At 37.3% G+C, this 22,309-nt stretch overlaps 3 protein-coding genes across 4 annotated transcripts in view; 1 reads left to right on the plus strand and 2 right to left on the minus strand.

Annotated features, from left to right (window-relative positions):
* Positions 1-7,624, minus strand: part of LOC115224265 (PHD finger protein 12) — a 36,306-nt gene extending 28,682 nt beyond the window's left edge. Inside the window, exon 1 of the mRNA XM_029795075.2 lies at positions 7,487-7,624. Within this exon, the coding sequence (XP_029650935.1) occupies positions 7,487-7,534 (48 nt within the window). The 5' untranslated portion in view covers positions 7,535-7,624. The remainder of the gene's footprint in view (positions 1-7,486) is intronic.
* Positions 1-22,309, plus strand: part of LOC115224341 (RPA-interacting protein A) — a 42,368-nt gene that overhangs the window by 3,060 nt on the left and 16,999 nt on the right. The window contains exon 1 of one of the 2 annotated variants that reach the window (XM_036513502.1): positions 7,452-7,581. The exons of the other annotated variant lie outside the window; for it this stretch is intronic. The gene's annotated coding sequence lies outside the window, so the exon portion shown is untranslated. Of the gene's footprint in view, positions 1-7,451; positions 7,582-22,309 lie in introns of those variants that run through there. 2 annotated transcript variants of the gene reach the window in all.
* Positions 18,379-19,451, minus strand: LOC115224490 (dnaJ homolog subfamily C member 24-like). Its single transcript, XM_029795400.2, has one exon. The coding sequence runs from the start codon at positions 19,379-19,381 to the stop codon at positions 18,959-18,961; it is 423 nt and encodes a 140-aa protein (XP_029651260.1). The 5' UTR covers positions 19,382-19,451; the 3' UTR covers positions 18,379-18,958.

Consider the following 22,309-nt stretch of genomic DNA (forward strand, 5'->3'; position numbering starts at 1 on the left):
TACAAGTTGATGAACACTTTCAGCATCAATTCATCTGCTGTCAATGAATTCATGACACCATTACAATCAAAATGAAATCTTCCTTCTTCAACTTTTGACAAATTTTTGCTTAAATGACCAGATAGGTCATCTCCAAAGAGATTGGTTTGTGTTTGTAGACAGCTTGAAAATTTTGACTTTAATTCAAAGCAATGACAATCTAAAGCAAACACAGATTTCATTGGCATCAGTTCTTTTTGGGATCACAGGTAGGGTCAGATGGATTGCAATGTCCTGTTTAGGGCTTCCAGAAACCCCTTGTTAACCATTGTACATTTACCTCAGACAATCATTCCCAAGTTCTTAGCAAGAAGAGTCTGACAGCAGAATGTGCTGTACAGCCTCCAGGAAGAAATGCAGCAACATCATCCAAAGAAACACCTGCAATAGCTATACCTTTATACTGACAGGCTTTGATAAGCAACAAACTGATCCCGAATGTCTTTCCAATCCCACCATGGACATCAAGGAAGCAAGATTCAGCTTCATAATGAATGCAGTTAAAAAGAGCAGGTAAGACTGCCCTCTGGTTTGCAATAGGTTTGGGTTCACCGCCAACATATATGTCTCTCAACATTTCTGTTGCTAAATCATTGACTTCAGTGTAGATAGATTAAGGAGGCCATAGTTCGGAAGTTCTTGACCATTTATATCCTTTATCCGATCATGGCTGTTGCCAGCCTCACCTGGCCCCCGTGCCGGTGGCACGTAAAAAGCACCATCCGACCGTGGCTGTTTGCCAGCCCCGTCTGGCACCTGTGCCAGTGGCATGTAAAAAGCACCCACTACACTCACGGAGTGGTTGGCATTAGGAAGGGCATCCAGCCATAGAAACACTGCCAGATCAGACTGGGCCTGGTGCAGCCTTCTGGCTTCCCAGACCCCAGTTGAACCGTCCAACCCATGCTAGCATGGAAAGTGGACGCTAAATGATGATGATGATGATCTTGTCAATGAGGATGACATTACAGATCTCATCTGTGTACCCTATTTCCAAACCAGGGTACAGAGATGAAATTTGTGTCCCCAGACAGGGTACACGTCATCATGATACTTGAGCCAAAACTGCTACACATCGGATGGCTCACAGCATTTAAATAACATGGTGAAGGAATCCCTAAAACTCAAGGCTGTTTGAAATAGAGAAGCTTTTGTCTCTATTTCCTGCCACTGTGCATCACTCTCCAGTAATCCAAATATAAAAATGTCTTTCAATAAGTGGTATGGAAACTGATAGAAGCCTGTCATATACATGTCTGGCAATGTAGAAATATAATCTTTCTTGGAAATGGGTGAAGGTTGGTGACAGGAAGGGCATCTGGCTGTAGAAAATCTGCCACAACAACATCTTTCTTGCCCATGCAAGCATGGGAAAGTGGACATTAAAACAATGATGTGATTATGATTTGAACACACCACTACAAAATCTGACTCTTCCCTTCAATTCATTAAAACTAATTGCATAAGTGAGAGATCATCATCATCATCATCATTTTACGTTTGCCTGAGTATCACAGAAACCGATGTGTTGGAGAACTGCATCATGTTCAGTTTTGTCATGGTTTCTAAAACTGGAAACTCTGCCTAACGTCAATCTCTAGAATGCTTTTTTCTTTCCTTCTGTGGCACCAGCACCGTAAGGGAGGTCTAGCTCTCAGCAGGACCAAAGATTCTGCTCAACTGTGCACTGTCTCTACGCAATTCACCATCCAGTTTACAGAGTGTACTGGATGCTTTTTTTCATGTCACCATCACAGATGAAGTAGAGAAATAGACATTAAGTAGAATGATGAGAGTAAAGCATGATGAGGAGATTTATTATTGTGAGAGGTGGGTAGTGGAAAGAGTAACAGAGTAGATACAGTTGGGGGGGAAGGATGGAAGGGGAGGGAAAATGAAAGAGTAATGTTAAAGCTTAGTGAGATCAGAGAAGTGAGGATTATAGAGGTGGTATTGGGAAGGGAGCATGTACACAAACTTTTTCCTCAACCTAATATATATATATATATAAAATCCATTCTGTCTGTCTGTCTGTTTTCTAGGATCTCGGGCATCCTCCATCCGATTGCGCTCAGATTTGATATGTAGATACCAACGGTATCAGGGCATGTACAAGTCTTGAAAAAATTACAAAAATCGATTCCAGGTGAGAATGCAATCGATAAAGCCGTAGGAAATCGTGTTTCTTTGGAATAGCAAAAAAGTCTGTCTTTATTTCTTCTTTTGCTGGTGTCTCAAATTTAGGTTAAATCAGTGTTTCTCAACGGTCGGACAAGTTGTTTTGAGCAAATTTGGTTTAGATGTTTGACAACCTAGCACCATCCATTGGACGGAGGGGCGTTTTGCTCGTATATATATATATATATATATATATGCAATGTCATCCGTCATTGTTGATGATGACCAAGAACATCAACCTGTGAGAAGATGGGTCACAGTGTGTCACAGGCTGTGGTTGAGCAGACAATGTGGGCTCAGGAGGCTCCGTTGCAGATTGGGTACTGGTGATCTGCTGAGAATGAAAGCAAGGAATTGGCTCTGGATTTGCACAGTTCATATTTTTGGGGTTTTTGTACTCCTGTGATTTTATTCTATTTGCAGGCAGTGGTCTCTATGTTGGTGCAGCTACGCCAGGTAGGACAGTCTTGTGCTCTCCCATGTGTCAGGGTTGATCTGAAAGCCCTTCGGTGAAGCTTTGAATTGTTTCTTTTTTTTTTCTGTCTATTTTGTGTGCACTTTCCTTCTACTAGTTCACTGTAAAAGTCTTTTGGGTAGTCATGCATCAGACATTCAAAACTAGATCGTTAGCCACTACACACATCCTTTTTTTTCTCTCCTTGTTTTTTCTGTGTCCCTTTCTGTAGAAGAGCGTAGGCTCGAAACGTAAAAGACTTTTTTTCTATTCCTGAGTGTTATACTAATACATCTGTTTGTTTTGTACACCACCTGTCTTCGTCTTTTGTTTTTTTCGTAAACTCTCACTATACATATAAACACACACACAAATACATATATACACGTGTATATATATATATATATATATATATGTGTGTGTGTGTGTGTGTGTGTGTGTGTGTGTGTGTGTGTGGAAACAGAGTTAGTGGTTATAATAACCAACTAAGGGATAAAATATCCGTATGTACTATCGGTATCCATTACCCGTGTTACCACCAGGCATTGGTGTGCAGGCACACTATGCGTGTAGAGTGCAGGTAACAAATACAAATAATCATTTTCTGATTATTTGTATGTGTGTGTGCAATGGCCCAATGGTTAGAGCAGTGGACTCGCGGTCCTAGGAACGTGGTTTCGATTCCCAGACTGGGCGTTGTGAGTGTTTATTGAGCGAAAACACCTAAAGCTCCACGAGGCTCCGGCAGGGGGTGATGGCGATGCCTGCTGTACTCTTTCGCCACAACTTTCTCTCACTCTTTCTTCTGTTGGCCTGCTCGCTTAGCCAGCGGGGTGGCGTCATTTGAAGGCTAAAACAATGCAAAGCGCATTGTGACCTGCGATGTATAGCAACATCTGAAATCCTGGTCGGTCACGGTGATCATCATCATCATCATCATCATTTAACGTCCGCTTTCCATGCTAGCATGGGTTGGACGGTTCAACTGGGGTCTGGGGAGCCCGAAAGCTGCACCAGTCCAGTCAGATCTGGCAGTGTTTCTACAGCTGGATGCCCTTCCTAACGCCAACCACTCCGAGAGTGTAGTGGGTGATTTTATGTGCCACCGACACAGGTGCCAGACGAGGCTGGCAAACGTCCACGCTCGGATGGTGTTTTTTATGTATATATATATATATAAAACGTAGGTGCAGTAATGGTTGTGTGGTCAAGAAGTCAGCTTTCAAACCAATGCTCTCACATTCAATTCTAGTACAGAATGGTACTTTGGGCAAGAGGCTTCAACAATAGCCCAGGGCCAACCAAAGACTTCTGAATGGATTTAGTAAATGGAAGCTGAAAAAAGTCTGTACTTCAGATTTTTTGCAAATAACTTGCATATAGATGCAAGTGCTACAAGTTGAAGGCTCTGCATACTGGATGTTAGCAAGCTTATGGGGTCACTAGGAGAGAATGCATATTTTATATATATATATATATATATAGACACACAAAGACATGATAATACATATAGAAACACACATTATATACATAGTCCCACATCACCGCTTGACAACCGGAACTAGTTTGTTTACGACCCCGTAACATAGCGGTTCAGCATGAGAGACCGATAGAAAGAGTATTGGGGGTTGATTTGTTCGACTAAAATTCTTCAAGGCGATGCCCCAGTATGGCCGCAGTCCAATGACTGAAACGAGTAAAAAATAAAAACGATAAACGATAATATATACATACATACACACATACATATATATATATATATATATATATATATATATATATATGATGCTGTATCATGTGATCACAGAAAGACTGAAGTCTGAAAAACAAAAGATGCAACGGAATCGTCGCGGCTGGAAGGCCTTTTTCATCGTAGGTGTTGCTTGATTAGAGTTGACCTAGGGTTAAACAACAACAACACCGTGTAGGTGTTCTACTGTGTAGAATTATAATTACTTCACTAATTAACTGTCATCAATAAACAAATCCGATTTCGGATATGTATGATGAGTGTGTGCACATCTTTTGTGTATGTGTGCAGAGTGTCACACATGCACTTAAGCAAGACAGACAATGAAAAATCTTGATAGTTCGTGGGAAAATAAATAGACGTGATTTTCAAATATATATATCAAGGCATAAATGTTTACAAAAATACATTTAGATATATATATATATATTTGTTTTAATAAATACAAAGGATAGAGGTTAAAGTTTGGTTTACATGTTGAGGGGGTTTTGAGAGAAAGATGAAAAAGGGGGTAACTTTAAACAGGGCTGGATCGGATTGTCTCACTAAAAACAAATAAATCACACGAAGGACTCTTTCAAAAGAAACTAGTTTGTTTTCCTTTCATTTCTTTTTTATCTTTTTTTAATACAAAAATACTAAAATGAGGGGAACACACGAGAGAAAAACGAGCAGAATTTAGCAGCCAAACCTGAAGATGTGTTGATAGCTAGTAAGAAGTCCCTTCCACCATGACCACCACAAGACCAAAAATATAGATTAGAAGAAAATATTGACTGTAAACACACTTCTTTGACACCAGAATTCAATTAAATGGTTTTAGATAAAGAGAAAAATATGCAATTTTGACAGAACCTGAATAAAACAATACTATTTCGTCTATCTGAACGGAGCAAACAACCAAAAGTTAATACATAAATCCAATCATTGTTATTCCTTCAACTTCTAAATTACATCCACCTTAGCTTCATATATATATATATATATATATTATATATATATATATATATATATATATATATATATATACTAAGCAATAAAGGGTTTAGCAACGATTACCTTACCACATACCGAATTTAGAAATAGCAGTCAAAGAGTTATAGCTATTTCTTCTACTAAAAGGGAGATCTCAGTAAAAACAGCAATATATATATATATATACACATCCACAGATTCTTCTCTTTATTTTTTAAATGGTAGAGAGAAAACAAACAAAAGACACGACTGTTTTCTCATAGTTTCGATGTGTCTTTATTATTATTATTATTATTATCTAAAATCTCTTATATAGAGTGCGACACAAAGAAGGGAATCTTGTCCCACTCCAACAATTGTTTATTGCTGTGAAGAGACAGTTTATTGCTTTATTCTGTCCGTGGTTTTTAGAGACGACGACACTGTGACATTCGGTTAAGAATATTAACCAAGACACTTAAGATCGTCATGAGGAGCAATTATATTCTCATCTTTTAGTCATATTTCCAGAAAGGTAGCCATCCATCCATACATATATACACACATATATATAATATATATATAATATATATATAATATATATATATATATATATATATATATATATATATATATATTACATACATACATACATACATACACAGTAGATATACATACATACACAGTAGATATATACACAGATTATATTTCCAGAAAGGTAGCCATACATATATATAATATATATACACATATATATAATATATATACACATATATATATAATATATATATATATACACATATATAATATATATATATATATATATATATATATACATATATATATATATTATATATACATACATACACAGTAAATATATACATAGATTATATTTCCAGAAAGCCATCCATCCATCCATACATATATACACATATATATAATATATATATACACATATATATAATATATATATACATATAATATAATATATAATATATATAATATATATATATATATATACATACATACACAGCAGATATATATACACAGATTATATAATATATATATATATACATATATAAATTCTGTGTATATATATATATATATATATGTGTGTATATTGCATACGTAGCTGTGAAAAAACATTTTCTCTGTTGCTAACTTTTTTTCCTTAACAATAAACATTAAATCCTAAACCATTATCTTGTTGTTTCATCTCACTTTTCTGACGGCAAGTGTTTACGTTATGTATTTCTTTATTCGTTCGTCGATGTTACTAATATTATGAAGTTAGCATCTCTCTCTGTGTTGTATATATTAATACATGTCAAACAATAAGCAACACTTTCGAACTAGTCGGACCCATAATGGGGGATCGTTTCCACATAGATTTCATCTATTAAACTGATCCCCTACTTCTCGTCCACCCGAGACTGAAATTTAGAAACATGTTGGCTGAGTCAGGGGGAGGTAATCGCGGTTAAACCAATTTTTCAAAACTACTAAAGTCGGACGAGAAATTTCACAAAATTCGCCTAAATCGGGCTTTATTTAAATAAAATAGACTTAATTGTTAGCTTGGACGGATTAATCGAGACATGTGAGATGTAACTGACACTAAAAAACAATCGAGATGGTTGTTTGCAAACGTTTGATCGATGGGGAAGAGAAATAAAAATGTAGTTTGTACAGAGGGAAAGACAAGAGAGAAATTTAAGTTGATGGAATAAAGAGAGAATTGTCGAAGATAGTACAATAAAAATATAGGGAAATATTGCAAAAGTGGGGTAAAATGACCAGGGAAAATAGGAGTTGAGCACAATGATTGAGAAGCGATGGGTGAGAGAATATTTTAGCGGGTATTTAATGACGGATAGACACTGTTTTGTCGGATTGGCTTTTCACCGCCTTTGGATGTGTTAAGTTTGTCAAGCACTGACACTTCTCGGCGATTAAGAGCTGGGATTTCAAAGCAGACAAACTGAACATTCTAAGAATCTTGCAGACAACACTTGACTGACAGAAGGAAAATCATTAAGATGGCTAACATGCATTAAATAAACAGACAGATAGAGAAAAAGAAGTACAGCGGTTAACGAAGAAAGCTTCACCTCCATCAAACCTCCTGACGTGTCTAGGTCGTACTCCACCGTTGTCATCGTTATTTTCTTTCCGAGGAAAGGCCAGACTTCAAACGGTTGTTTAGGTGCGTGTTTCCTCTTTTCTGCTTATATATATATATTCCCTTTTGGTTGTCCGAATGCCACATTCAGTTGTTCAGATGTCTTGGGTCTGTCGAGTGTAGCATGCTGCCGATGTCACTGCAGGCAGCTCATCTCAACGGTGTTTCTATGAGACTGACTGAACGAGTGAGCGAGAGTAAGAGAGAGAGAGAGAGACACGGAGAGAAAGGAAATAATGTTTGTGTGAACAAGAAACCCTAAATACATTTACCACTTTGAATAGCGACTAGGAAATCTTTTATGAATAAATCTTTTCCCTGCTTTTAACCGTGCATTTCCAGCTTCTGTTATGCTTCCATAAATATAGATAAATAGACGTATAGGCGCAGGTGTAGCTATGCAAGTAAGAAGCTTGCTTCCCAACAACATTGTTCCAGGTTTAGTACCATTACGTGACACCTTAGGCAAGTGTCTTCTACGATAGCCTCCCCACTAAAGCTTTGTCTGTGGATTTGGTAGACGGAAACTAAAAGAAGCCCGTCGTATATATATATATATATATATATATATATGTGCGTGTGTGTGTGTCTTTGCGTCTTTGTTGTCCCCACTACTGCTTGACAACCGGTGTTGGTGTGTTTACGTTCCCGTAACTCAGCGTTTCGGCAAAAGAGACGGATAGTATAAGTGCCACGCTTAACAAAATAATAAATGCTGGGGTCGATTCATCGGACTAAAAGTTCCTGAAGGCGGTGCCCCAGCATGGCAGGAGTCTATGAAACAAGTAAAAGATAAAGATATATTTGTGTGGGTGTATATATGTGTAGGTGTGTGTATGAATGTATGTGTGTACGTATAAATGTATGGATGTGTGTATATATATAGGAAAAAAAACGTAGAGTATAAACATAAATGTATATATAATACGCATGTATATGTATGTGTAATATACATTATATATATATATACCTATCTATATATGTGTAAGTATATATATGTGTGTGTTTGAGTATGTGAATATATCTGTAGGTATACATGAATATATATATATATGTGTGTGTGTGTGTGTGTGTACATTGTAATTGTGATGGGACCCTGCATCATCCCACAGCTCTGTCAAGATCCTCAAATCACAATACGACAGAGCAAACTAATGACAGGTTGGATTCCTACTTTGATTTTCCCCCCATTTTACCATTAGTTAATGTAACCTTTAAAGCTCTCTCTCCATAATTTGTGACCCTGCACCATTCTTTTTAATCATGTTATTGTTACATTTTAAATAAATTTGACCTCAGTCTATCAGTGTATTTTAAGACACCGATCTATCAACATTTCATATACCATCACAGCAGTGGCTGTTTAGGAGAACCTTGGTTAAGTGTTCTTCACCCATCCAAATTACATGACTATTCTATGTCGGACCTAAATAAGACAGTCTTCGATACCAGAAATATTGCATTTCTTGAAAAATTCACATTACAAACTTAATCCTTCCATTTGTATTCACAGATACTATGCAAACAGCTTTTGTGGAAATTATCCAATTTGTCTATATTGGACCTATAAGGATTCCAGGTTTTAGGTCTATAAAGTAAGGACTGCTTCTTACTATATACACCAGTTTTCATTTTCAGAATATCCATTCCAGACAGGTGCTACAATATACCAAAGGATGTAGTTATTTTGGATAATTTCTTGATGATCACCTTATCCTGGGAAACGCTCTCTTTTACTTGTTTCAGTCATTTGACTGCGGCCATGCTGGAGCGCCACCTTTAGTCGAGCAAATCGACCCTAGGACTTATTCTTTGTAAGCCCAGTACTTATTCTATCGGTCTCTTTTGCAGAACCGCTAAGTAACGGGGACGTAAACACACCAGCATTGGATGTCAAGCAATGCTAAGGGGACAAACACACACACATACACATATATATATATACATATATACGACAGGCTTCTTTCAGTTTCCGTCTACCAAATCCACTCACAAGGCATTGGTCGGCCCAGGGCTATAGCAGAAGACACTTGCCCAAGATGCCACGCAGTGGGACTGAACCCGGAACCATGTGGTTGGTTAGCAAGCTACTTACCACACAGCCACACATGCATTAATTTGACAATGCAAATAAGAAAAATATTTTATAAATTTTAGATCGTGGTCATGCATTTGTATGTGATTTCTCTGGAAAAATAACAACAGATTGGGTAAATAATGGTGAAACTAAAGATTATTGAGCCTCGTGAAAGAATATGGCTACAAGTTCTGCATTATCAGTAAGCATGTTGAAAAAACAAAGTTTTCTCTGCTCAATGCATTCATTGTGAAACCATTCCTCCTTCAATACAAGAATTAAATCTGATTTTGTTGTCCAAGTCTTTGAGAGTTTAATCGAATATAACTGAGAAATGAATAAGAATACAAGAGCAAAGACAACCATGCTTGGTGCCATTGCTGACCCCAAAGGATCAGATAATTATCCATCTGAAATAACTATAGGTTTCGTACCATATGAAGGGATTTGATCATATTTAGCATGGTGCTTTTTATGTGCCACCTGCACAGGAGCCAGTCCAGTGGCATTGGCAACGACCTTGCTCTAATGTTTTTTCACGTGCCACCAGCACAAGCGCCAGTAAGGCGACGTAGGTAACGATCATGGTTTTTATGTGCCATCGGCACGGAGACCACCTTGTTGCTCTGGCAACGATCACGCTTGGATGGTACTCTTAGCACTCCACTAGCACAGGTGCCAGTCATCGAATTTGATTTCAATTTTGATTTCACTTGCCTCAACAGGTCTTCACAAGTAGAGTTTAATGTCCAAGTGTAGGAAAGGTACACATATTTGGGCTGGTTACACCCCTGGCATAAGCACAAGGTTATGGTCACACTTGAGCTTGCCGAGTCTTCTCAAGCACAGCATATTTCCAAAGGTCCCGGTCACTAGTCATTGCTTCGGTGAGGCCCAATGTTTGAAGGTCATGCTTCACCACCTTATCCCAGGTCTTCTTGGGTCTACCTCTCCCACAGGTTTCCTCAACTGCTAGAGTGTGGCACTTTTTCACATAGGCATCCACATCCATTCTTGCAACATGGCCATACCAGCGCAGTTGTCTCTCTTACACACCACATACTTGCATGCACACACACACACGTGTCTATATACATGTATATATATATATATATGTGTGTGTGTGTATATATATAAAATATTAGAAAAAAACCACCTTTTATCAATTCAAAATTAATAATTAAAATACACCACCTAAAAAATTACATATAATAGAAAAGTTAAAATTAAAATAACAATTAAAAAGTAAAGATTAAGTAAATTACAAGAATAATGTAATGTATATAATAGGTAGTATTTCTAAATTGAATTCTTTTTCCTTGTAAGTTTGGATTTTATTCCCTCAAATAATAATTATATATATATGTGTGTGTGTATATACATATATGAGGTGCAGGTATGGTTGTGTAGTTAGGAAGTTTGTTTCCCAACCATGTTGTCTTGAGTTCAATCCTCACTGCATGGTACCTTGGGACAGTGTCTTCAACTAAAGCCCCCAAGTTAACTAAAGCCTTGTGAGTGGATTTGGTAGATGGAAACCGAAAGCTGCCCATCCTGTATACTTATATCTGAATGTGTGTGTTTATTTGTATGTAAATAGGCACTTGACATCAAGTGATGACTACAAAACAAGTACAACTGTCATACAAGCAATGTTGTTCTTTTCCAGTTTTCCATGAAGAACATGTCTGGCAAATGAGAAATATCATTTTGATTGGAAACTAGTGAAGATTGGCAATGGAAAGGGTATCCAACCATAGAAATTCTGCTGCAACAAATTCTGTCTGACTCATGCAAGCATAGCAAAGTGCAAATTAAACAATATTGATGGAGATACTGATGATGTACTATATACTAAGTAAATGAAGTCCCTAGTTAGTGACCAGAGGGGGGGGGGGCTGTCCTTTCAATCAGTCGTGGGTGCTACTGGATAATGGTTTATGGTGACGATATGTGGAATGACATCACCAGGTTTATAAAGAGATTTTATGTCAGACAATTCCATAACTTTATGACTTCTAATGGTGTGTGTGCATTTAACCCTTTCGTTACCAACCCAGCTCAAACCGGCTCTGGCTCTGAGTACAAATGTCTTGTTTTCAAAAGTTTTGAACTAAAATCTTCCACCAAACCTTAGTCACAATTTATGGTCCTAACACAAGCTGAATGATAACTAAGTTATTTGACTAAATTCTTTGTTATGTTTAAAGTAATTGAAAGAAACACAGAGCTTCTCAGAATAAATACAGTAATGAAAGGGTTAATATAATGCACAAATAAGGTGGTGAGCTGATAGAATTGTTAGCATCCCAGGTAAAATGCTGCTAACTTACCCCTCCCCCAAAATTGCCGACCTTGTGCTAAAATTTGAAACCAATGTAATGCACAGATTGTGCTTAGATATTAAATAGATTAACAAAAAATACAGCCAGCAGAAGCCTCAGTTGCCTCGAATATAAATGCTTGAGTTTGAAAATCTTCACTTCTAAAATAGCACGAAAACTTTCACCAACATCTGAAGGACTGCAGTGGTGTGAACTGAATCATTGTGGCTAAGGTTTGGTGGAAGATTTTAATTCAAAACTTGTGAAAACAAGACATTTGTACTCAGAGCCAGAGCTGGTTTCAGCCAGGTTGGTAATGAAAGGGTTAAAGGTTTTGTTGTCTGTGCACCCTATGTGTGCCTCTGGTTTCTTTTGTAGTAAGAATTAGCTGGTTACTTATTTGTATGGTGAGAGGTGAGGATATTGTGTTCATGGTATCTGCTTGAAGAAGTACACTGAAGATGAAGTGATTCTTTTAACCCTTTAGTGTTCACATTATTCTGCCAAAATTAATGCTTCTTTATCCACATTGTTTTGAACTAATCCTGCATTATCTTGTAGTTATGAGATTTTGATGAGGTAGCTGTTAATTTTTAAAACGATATTGTAGGGTTGGTGTGAGAGACCAGATCTGGCCAGTTTGAACATAAAACAGGCAGAATACTTTTGGCCGGATATGGCCGGTTTAAATACAAGTTGAGCAGTGATGAAGAACCCTCTGCTCATTTATCCTTTCTGGAACCTTCTCTAACCTCTGTGCTAATTCTGGTGCACTTGTACTTTTATGCAGTAACATCTGGAACATGATAGAACATTCTATAATATTGGAAGGTATTTCTGCAAGCTGACCGCTTGACATTTAGTGTACATCACCTGATCTAAGATACTAAAGATGTAAGATTTCCAGGAATCATTGAAAACACTTAGCCAAGGTGACGTGAAGTAAGACTGAAGCTGAAACCATGTGACTGGAAAGAAACTCCTTAATCACACAGCCATGCCTGCATCTAAAATTAAATTTAGCAGGAATTCAACTCAGAATATAATTACCTGCAACAATTACTGCAGGTGCTTTGTCTGATGCTCCAAAATTTTGCCAATCCACCATTCTGGGGCAATAGAAAAGTTATATACTGAGATATTCTCCATCCCAATTTTCAGAAAGGAAAATAAATCACAGTAAAACAGCGTCCAATCTTGCTTACCTCTCATGTTGTTAATTTTTTTACAAAGGGTGATGACAAGATGACTGATTATATATCTTGAGGTATATGCAACAAGCTTCTTATTTGCTTTCTGACGTTCTTTTTACTCTTTTTACTTGTTTCAGTCATGTGACTGTGGCCATGCTGGAGCACCGCCTTTAGTCGATCAAATCGACCCCAGGACTTATTCTTTGTAAGCCTAGTACTTATTCTATCGGTCTCTTTTTTTGCCGAACCGCTAAGTTACGGGGACATAAACACACCAGCATTGGTTGTCAAGCGATGTTGGGGGGACATTGTGTATTACAGTTTAACAAGTGAGCTCCTCTCACAAAATCCAAAATCCTTTCAGCTTCTCCATTCCACAAACCATGTGTATAACCATTATAGGCTTCATCAAAGCTGTCAGCTCCCCTTCCTATCCTGCATGTCCATTCAAATCCCCCCCCCCCTGTTATGATGACTTCTCTGTCGTTCATGTTTTCTACCAGTTTCTTTTTCACACACATCAAAACTTACCATTCTCTTCATAATCTTGGAGCATAATCTGAGATGACACTCGGTCAAACCTTTCCTGTCACCAGTTTCACCATCATCAGCCTTTCACCAACTCTTGTCACACTCACCACACTCTCAATAAATCCTATAGAAATAAGGACACCGACACCATATATGTCTTCCAGGCAAGGATATGAGACATTTTGGCACAGCCATCTAGGCACCACTTATTTGACCTTGCGGATTCGATGCTGATTTATTTGACCATCAGATATTATGTTCCTCACATTCTTTCAATCTATGTTTGTGAGCATATTTTCCTTCATGCATATGAGGTGAGGGAAAGTGTTTGTGTCAATCATGTTAAATTGTAATCTCTCTCTTCTCTCACTCTATCATCATCATCATCATCGTTTAATGTCTGTTTTCTGTGCTAGCACGGGTTGGATGGTTCGGCCGGGGTCTGGGAAGCCAGGAGGCTGCACCAGGCTCCAGTCTGATCTGGCAATGTTTCTACGGCTGGATGCCCTTCCTAACGCCAACCACTCCGTGAGTGTAGTGGGTGCTTTTTACGTGCCACCGACACAGGTGCCAGGGGAGGCTGGCAGCGGCCACGATCTTTCTGTAGAATCTCTACAGGATATTCCTACTCCAATTTCCTTCAACCATTTCTCTATATCTTTGCTTACAGTTCCCAATGCACCAATTATTATAGACACAATCTTTGCAATTTTCATATTTCAAATTCTAAGAGATTGTATTTTTCTTTTATGGAGATGTATTTGCATAGCAAGTGACTTGATCTGAGATCGTGTGCTGGAACAAAAACAATTGCGGCGTGGAAGGTGTTTATAAGCCATTTAAGAAACACACAAAAACCGTTAGATTCACTTCAACATTTAAGTTTAATTTGTCAAAATATTTTCGTTGCTTTGAGACCACGACCTGTTCACTGACAAAACTTCATGCAGCATCTTTACAATCCTGGAATTAAACAGACATGATAGATCAACTAGTAAGCAACATCACTTGTCCTTGTCTACTATTTTCTAGCTTCTTGTCCATTTGAATAGGATAGCCCCACAAAATCTTACATTTCTCCAACTAGAGCACTCATTTGATCTGATGTTCATACCACGTGTATCCAGCTTCAAATCTTCATTTCTTGCAAAGCTTCCAGTGTAAAACTTTTACAACTTGGTCATGTGTCCATTTCTTATATGCTTCCTCTGCCAACTTGGGACATTCTGCAACAATCAGTGCTACTGTCTCATTCCAAGCTCCACAGACTCTACATTTTTCTGACACATTCTTCCCATATACATTTTCCCTCAAGTTTTTTTGGGTTTTTTTTTGTTATTTTATTGCTTGATCTTGGGTGGCTACAGTTAGGCTCCGTTTCTTTTTTTAATTGCCCATTTTTTAAACAAAGCCCAGGATTTTGTTCCACATACATCTTCAGTAGCTTTCCAAAACTGAAGGCATTATTATTATTATTATTATTATGAAGATGGTGAGCTGGCAGAATCATTAACTGAGGTTGATGGTATCAGCTAGCCCCTTACCTTCAAAATTGCTGGCCTTGTGCCAAAATCAGAAACTATTATTATCATTTAGGTGAAGGTAACAAACTAGCAGAATCATTAGCATGCTGGGCAAAATGCTTAGTGATGTTCCATCCGTCTCTACGTTCTGAGTTCAAATTCTGCTGTGGTTAACTTTGCCTTTCATCTTTTCTGGGTTAATATAATCGACTATAATCCCTATTATCTCTACAACACTTTTTTTAAAAACATATATATATATAAAAGTTTGTGTCCTCCAGCAACTGCTGTACACACGCACAACGAGATCCTTTTTTCTGCGGGCTTTCGTAAAAGCTTTCACGATTTCATGGAGAAAGAAAAAGGCAAGAAATTAGGAAGCATTTTTTTTTTCCCTCTTAACATTCTTGAGTTTCATACAACGGAAATTACAATTCTGAAAGAATTTCTTTTATTTTTTACAAAAATTTCAATTGAAAAAATAATTTTGACTCCAATTCCTGGCCACTTTCTCTTCAAGACATATAAAAGCTATTACGAAAGTCCGCCTGCTTTTCTTCTTTTAATTTTTATTGGTTCCCAGAGTAATAGTTGACGGGCAACTTCGTATTTTCTTTGCCAACAAAGTCTCACAAACTTATGTCAGTTTTTTTTAATAGTTACCATTAATAACGTTGTTTTTGCTTAAACAAATATCTCATTTTAGTGAATGTTGTTTACTTTCTCCTTCCAGTTTTTTTCCTCTTTCTCAATTCTTTATATAATATATACCACAAAAATAGTATGTGAAAATAAGTTTGTTTTGAGAAAAAAAATCATTCTCTTTATTTACTTTCCTCATATCAAAATAATTTATTTCATTTCAAAATCTTTTTGTACCTACTACTTGCAGACAGACCGTCACTAGCTTGCTCGCATTTTACTGTTTCTAATTGTAATGTGGTAAATAATTCACAAAACTAGCTTAACAACAAATATTACACCACCAATAAATTACAATACTTAACTGAAGGCTCAATATAACCTATTCCAAAGCTTCTTTCATTATAGCAAGGTTGAGGAACACTTCGTCTCAAATTTCAATCTTCCCAGCTGACCCCCACTGACCGTCCTTCCACATATCTTGCTCTACAGAGAGGTGATGTTCTAGTATCATAAACTTTACAGCGGTAGTTACCATGAGACTCTCATATTAACTTTTTGGTGTAAAATGCACTCGTTTGAACCAAAAAGCCAATATGAGAGTTTCACCCATGGAAACTCAAACGTGGATGTTCTAGTTGAATAAACTTTATTCTAGAACATCCAGATATTACCCCACGATATTAATACCGCTTCTATCTTGCTCTTTACACTTGGCTGAAGAGGGCTTCATTAAACTAAGCTTCATTTTTATTCTATAGCATCTTCACAAATATATACCATTTAATAAAAGAATGTCTATATTGTATCTTCTGTATGGAAATTACCGATCTATCTAACAGTCTTCTTTAACGCCATTTCATTCACTAGACACTCCCTGTTATATCAGAATTTTAAGATATCAAATAATGGCGACAAGGACGGCAAAACGGCTGGAGTGAATGGTTATGCATCAGAGACATTAGTCAAAGTGTGCAGGAGAGATGAGGCGTATCACATGAATTTTCTTGGTACAGGATCCAAGTGGAAGAAGACGTGGGTTTCACCGACGAAGAAAAAAACCTTAGGTTAACTGTATGCTATACTGTAGACTCGTTCAACTTATGGCTTGTGATTGGCATAAGAAACTACATCGCATATACGGAACACCACAGCAAATTATATATATATATATGTATTTATTTGAAATAATTATATCGGTGAGGTATGAAAAACAGTTGCGTTGAACAAAAAATACCTGAATGAAACTGATTAGCCGCAGTTACGTCCCTTTAGATCTAGCTCGACAAAAAGTCCCTTACGACGTTCATAAATAGCTAATCCCTGAAGAATCCGATAATTGAAACCAGTAAATGAATATAGCCATGAAAGGTAGAACTGATTGCCTTCAAAAAAAAAAAAAAAAGAAAAGAAAAAAGTGAAGTGGTCAATACTATAAATTTTTTTTAAAAAAGGCTAATTAATATTGCCGCCAGCCCTGACACACAACACAATTACTATACATATATATATATTTTTTTTTATTTTATAGAAGGAGCTTCTACAGGACTAGAACTGTTTCATCCAGATGAAATCTTCAGGAAGCTGGCTATATATATATAAATTTAATCCAAACATGAAAACACAACAACGCGAGGACGTGGGACAAGTATAGTGTTATTGGACGCTCAGGAAAGGATAGAAAGAAGGAGGGTTTAACGTTTCGAGCGGAGCTCTTCGTCAGAAACAGAAAAGGGAAAGATCCAAGGAAGGGAAGACGGAGGAAAAAAAAATCGCCAAAACACATCTGAAATTGATTTCTATTTATCCTGCTTCTATCAAATTTCTGCGTGTGATATAGTGTTCTTTCACTGATATTAGTTTCGTATACCTGTACAATCATTAACCCGGGTTAAATGATTGGGTTATTCGACCTGAGTTTGTTCATCTGTCAGTAAAAAAAGACGATCTTTCGTTCGAAACATAGTCAAAAAAAATATATATATATATTACAAGTGAATACTTATGAAAATAAAAAGAATAACAATATTTAAATTAATAAATATATCAGTTTATACAAAATATTACCTTTTTTCTGCAGTATTTTTTTTTTTTACAAAATAAAAATATTTCACAAATTAAAAAAAAACGATATTGTGAAAAAAAATGTTTCTTTGAAGTACAGCAAATTTAAACCAATACCGAAGATAAATTTAACCCCAGGTCAGCCCTGGCTCAGTAGACCCATGATCAAAAGCAGGGCGAGTTGTGACTCATTTTTTACTTTCTGACAGCGTATCTGACGGTTTATCATTCATCCCATCTGGTGTTAAAATTTACTTGGTGGGACCACCACCTGATTAGAGAAGGTTAAATTTTTTAAGAAAATTTTCTCGATAAATTTATGGAATCGTCAGTGGAAAGTGGAGCCATATCGTGTCACTGGTGGGCAACTTTCCAAGAGACTTGGTGGAACTTTGTGTCGTGTGACGAAAATGTTGACAGCAAATAATGTTTACCAGTTATGTGTTTGTAAATATTTACTTTGTGTCTTTTATACTGTAACGGTTGGGAGGAAAAAACGGAGTTAATTTAAACAGATTCTAATGCGATTTTATATTCAAACGAAGCTGGGCTGACTGAAACACGGAATTTATTTTCAGTACAAAAACGTGATGGAACTGGATGGAGCGAGTCTTCTGGCATTTCAGGAGTCTTTCACATTCGTAAATCGGCCGGAACGTATTAAGAATATGCAAGTTACTGAGTGTGAAATATTTTGTTTGCGTCTTTAGTGCCGAGTCAGGCCAAATAAAAGAGATCCCACCCGTAATTTTCCTTCGGATATAAAACATTTCTTTGTTACTGTTTTTTCCTGATCGAGGAGAGACCTATCATCAAAAGTGTTTTACTAGTGATCACCCTGTCCTCTATATTTGGGACTACTTTCATCCTTTTTTTTTTTTTGAGAGGGTAGGATGAAATTCGAAGAAATTCGGCTGCTATTTCTAACAGGTAGTGCGAAACTGCGAATGATTTTAAAGAACCATCACGATTATCCCCGATCATTATCATTTCAATAATAATAATTATTATTATTAAATCAAATCAGTAGGTACAGCAAAAGATATGTCAGGATTCTGAGTAGTTTACAGTCACACATAAAGAGCATGTGTCACAGCAAACGATGTCAAGATGAAGGGTGACATCGTTCGGCTCTAGAACATAACGTCCTCCACATCGACACGGGTAAGAGAAGAATTCTGGTTCCATACTATCTGGAACAAATTCAGCAAAGTCTATATCGTCTTGCACGGGCCAATCCTGGGTCAGACTCCTTTCTCGCCATCGTAAATCGAAGTGACTTCTTAGAGTGGGGTCGCTGAGAATTTTCCAGGCTTGGTTGATTTTTATAAACATCTCGTGATTTTCAGGAGTATTCGATATCGTATTCTTGTCTGGATGATATTTCAAAGCAAGATTTTGATACGCTTTCTTTAACCGCTCGTGTGACGCTGAGGGATCGCATCCAAGAATGTCGTACAAGTTTTCCATAGCATACGAAATATCGAAAATATTACGGTCCAATATCTTTCAAAGCCAACTTATGAAGCGACACCGGTTTGTGTAAGGGACATAACTAAGTAAAACCCAAGGAGATTTGATGTTCGTCTTCATTATTATACATATATATATATATATATATATATATATATATAAATTCAGTGTGAATACTTGATAAATGTAAGCACCTGTATAGGTGATAGGATATATGTATCAAAAGAAAAACAGGACGCCGCAAAGGATATATGTATCTATCTGTTGTATCAACTATGCATTGATACAAGAATTAGTTGTTCAATAAAGCCAGAAACATATGTACCGCAAAATCCTTTGCGTCCTGTTTTTCTTTTGATTATATATATATATATAATATGCCTTATCTGGCATCCAGAATACTATGTTATATCATTCAATATATTAGGCAATCTCTAAGTATAAGTAGATGACGTCATTCACCTACACAACCTTCCATCATGACAAAGAAATAAACAAGGAAAATCGGAGTGGGGTTAAAAATTGCTCATAGAATATAGAGGCAAACTAGTTAATCCACTAATAGTGTCAATGAAATCACTTAGTATTGCCAACTTGAGCAATAGTTAATTAAAAACATTTCCTAGGGAAATATTTGAATACTTTTCTGTGGTAATGCAAGTATTTCAAGGCTAATTCTTGTTTATTATTTTATAATTGGTATTATATATATATATATATATATATATATATATAATCAAAATAAGCAATAAGGATATCCAGAGGTAATGCAGTACGATCGTTTCAAGCAACTCCATTTAATTGAACAATGCAATCATTACATCAATTTCAATGTAGAGCAATCCTCAGCTGCATTGAATTTAAAACAGATGGACACATTAGTATGTTTTTACCTAAAATCTCCAAGAAGGTAAGGAGATAGACTAAGAACATGCTGCCTTCGCTTCAGCTTAGAAGCTACTAATGAATCAGGAAGAAAGACTTGTTACAGATCTTTGCCTGTCACTATTTTATGGGGTCAGTTTTAATTTATAGACTAGTTTTATCAAATCTTTGTATATCTAAATAAGAGAACAAGGAGTAGTGTCTATTAGGAATGGGGCTGAGGGAGTCGACAGAAATCATAGTGGGTAAGTCATAAAAAACTATCAAGATTTATTAGAAGCAATATCAAGAGATTTGGTAAAGGAAACCTTAAATCAAGATGTTAGTTGACAAATAAGGGGGCTGGCCACTAGCAAACCATTGTTGATGGAAACAGGAAATCTTATCATGTAGTACTATAGTTAAAATATGTATAATAATTCAAGTATTTAAAACTAAAAATTGTTAATTCATTTATTTAATTTGTTAGATAGATATGTACATAGGTGAGTCAACAATTATGTAGATAGATATCACGTGATCACGTGATCGACCAGTCCATCAGATGTAGTTACACATTGCTGGTCACAATGCGTTCGCATTGTTTTTAGCCTTCGAATGACGCCACCCCGCTGGCTAAGCAAGCAGGCCAACAGAAGAAAGAGTGGTGAAAGAGTACAGCAGGGATCACCACCCCCTGCTGGAGCCTCGTGGAGCTTTTAGGTGTTTTTGCTCAATAAACACTCACAACGCTCGGTCTGGGAATCGAAACCGCGAGTCCGCTGCCCTAACCATTGGGCCATTGCGCCTCCACGTAGATAGATATATTAATAGATATACACGGAGAACAGAACTGAAATGAAAATAATCTCAATTGGTAAATAACTTCCTCAGAATGGGAGATGATGTCTGCATGGGTTTGAGTTATTGTGACAAGCTCTTTGACTCTAAAGGCCTCTACAGTCTTCCTTACTGCCTGAATGCTGGTCGCTTCGCATGTCATATGAAGTTAAACCTGAATACTGAAGAGGAGCTTGGCCCAGGTAAACATTCCCTCCATCTTGGAACCATCTGGGTTGTCCAGATGTGATGGGAAAAGACCTGACAGCCTCACCCTGTGCCCCTGGTCGAGAGGCAGATGCCTTGTTTGGGATGTCACAGTTGGCATCTCCTTTGCTTCTTCTCACATCCTGGATGCTGCGGCCAGGGTAAGATCCACAGCTCCTGCAGCCAAGTGGAACAAAATCCCGAAGTACCGCAATCTGTTGACCAACTACATTTTCCATCCTGTGGCGTTCGAGACGTTTGGTGGGGTCGGACCACTGACTGCAAGATTCCTGTTTTCACTGGCAGTTCCCCTAGCAGAGGTAAATGGTGAAGTTCATGAGGGCGCTTGGTTGTTCTAGCGCATCAGCTTTGCCATCACCTGTGGCGATGCTGCAAGTGGGCCTCAATAGAGGGGTTACCCAGCGCCCCCAATTTTCAACCTAAGGTGGTGAATTGTTTTCTTCTCGCTCTTATGTATATATTTAAGTCTAATATAAGAAAAAACAATTTAATTGAAAAAAAAAACTTTGACTAAGCCTTGTTGGTGACTGGACATACAAAAAGTTAGATTTTCTTTTTTGCAGTATATACTCTTCACTCTTGTTTCAGTCATTTGACTGCGGCCATACTGGAGCACCGCCTTTTAGTCGAGCAAATCGACCCCAGGACTTATTCTTTGTAAGCCCAGTACTTATTCTATCGGTCTCTTTTGCCGAACCGCCAAGTTACGGTAACGTAAACACACCAACATCGATTGTCAAGCGATGTTGTGGGGGACAAACACAGACACACAAACACACACACACACATATATATATATACACGGCTTCTTTTCAGTTTCCGTCTACCTATCCACTCACAAGGCATTGGTCGGCCCGAGGCTATAGCAGAAGACACTTGCCCATGGTGCCATGCAGTGGGACTGAACAGGGAACCATGTGGCTGGTAAGCAAACTACTTACCACACAGCCACTCCTTTATATACAAATAAATTTTTTATTTCCTTAAACTATA

Source organism: Octopus sinensis, linkage group LG25 (genome assembly GCF_006345805.1).
Source record: "Octopus sinensis linkage group LG25, ASM634580v1, whole genome shotgun sequence".
Taxonomy (NCBI): Eukaryota; Metazoa; Mollusca; class Cephalopoda; order Octopoda; family Octopodidae; genus Octopus; species Octopus sinensis.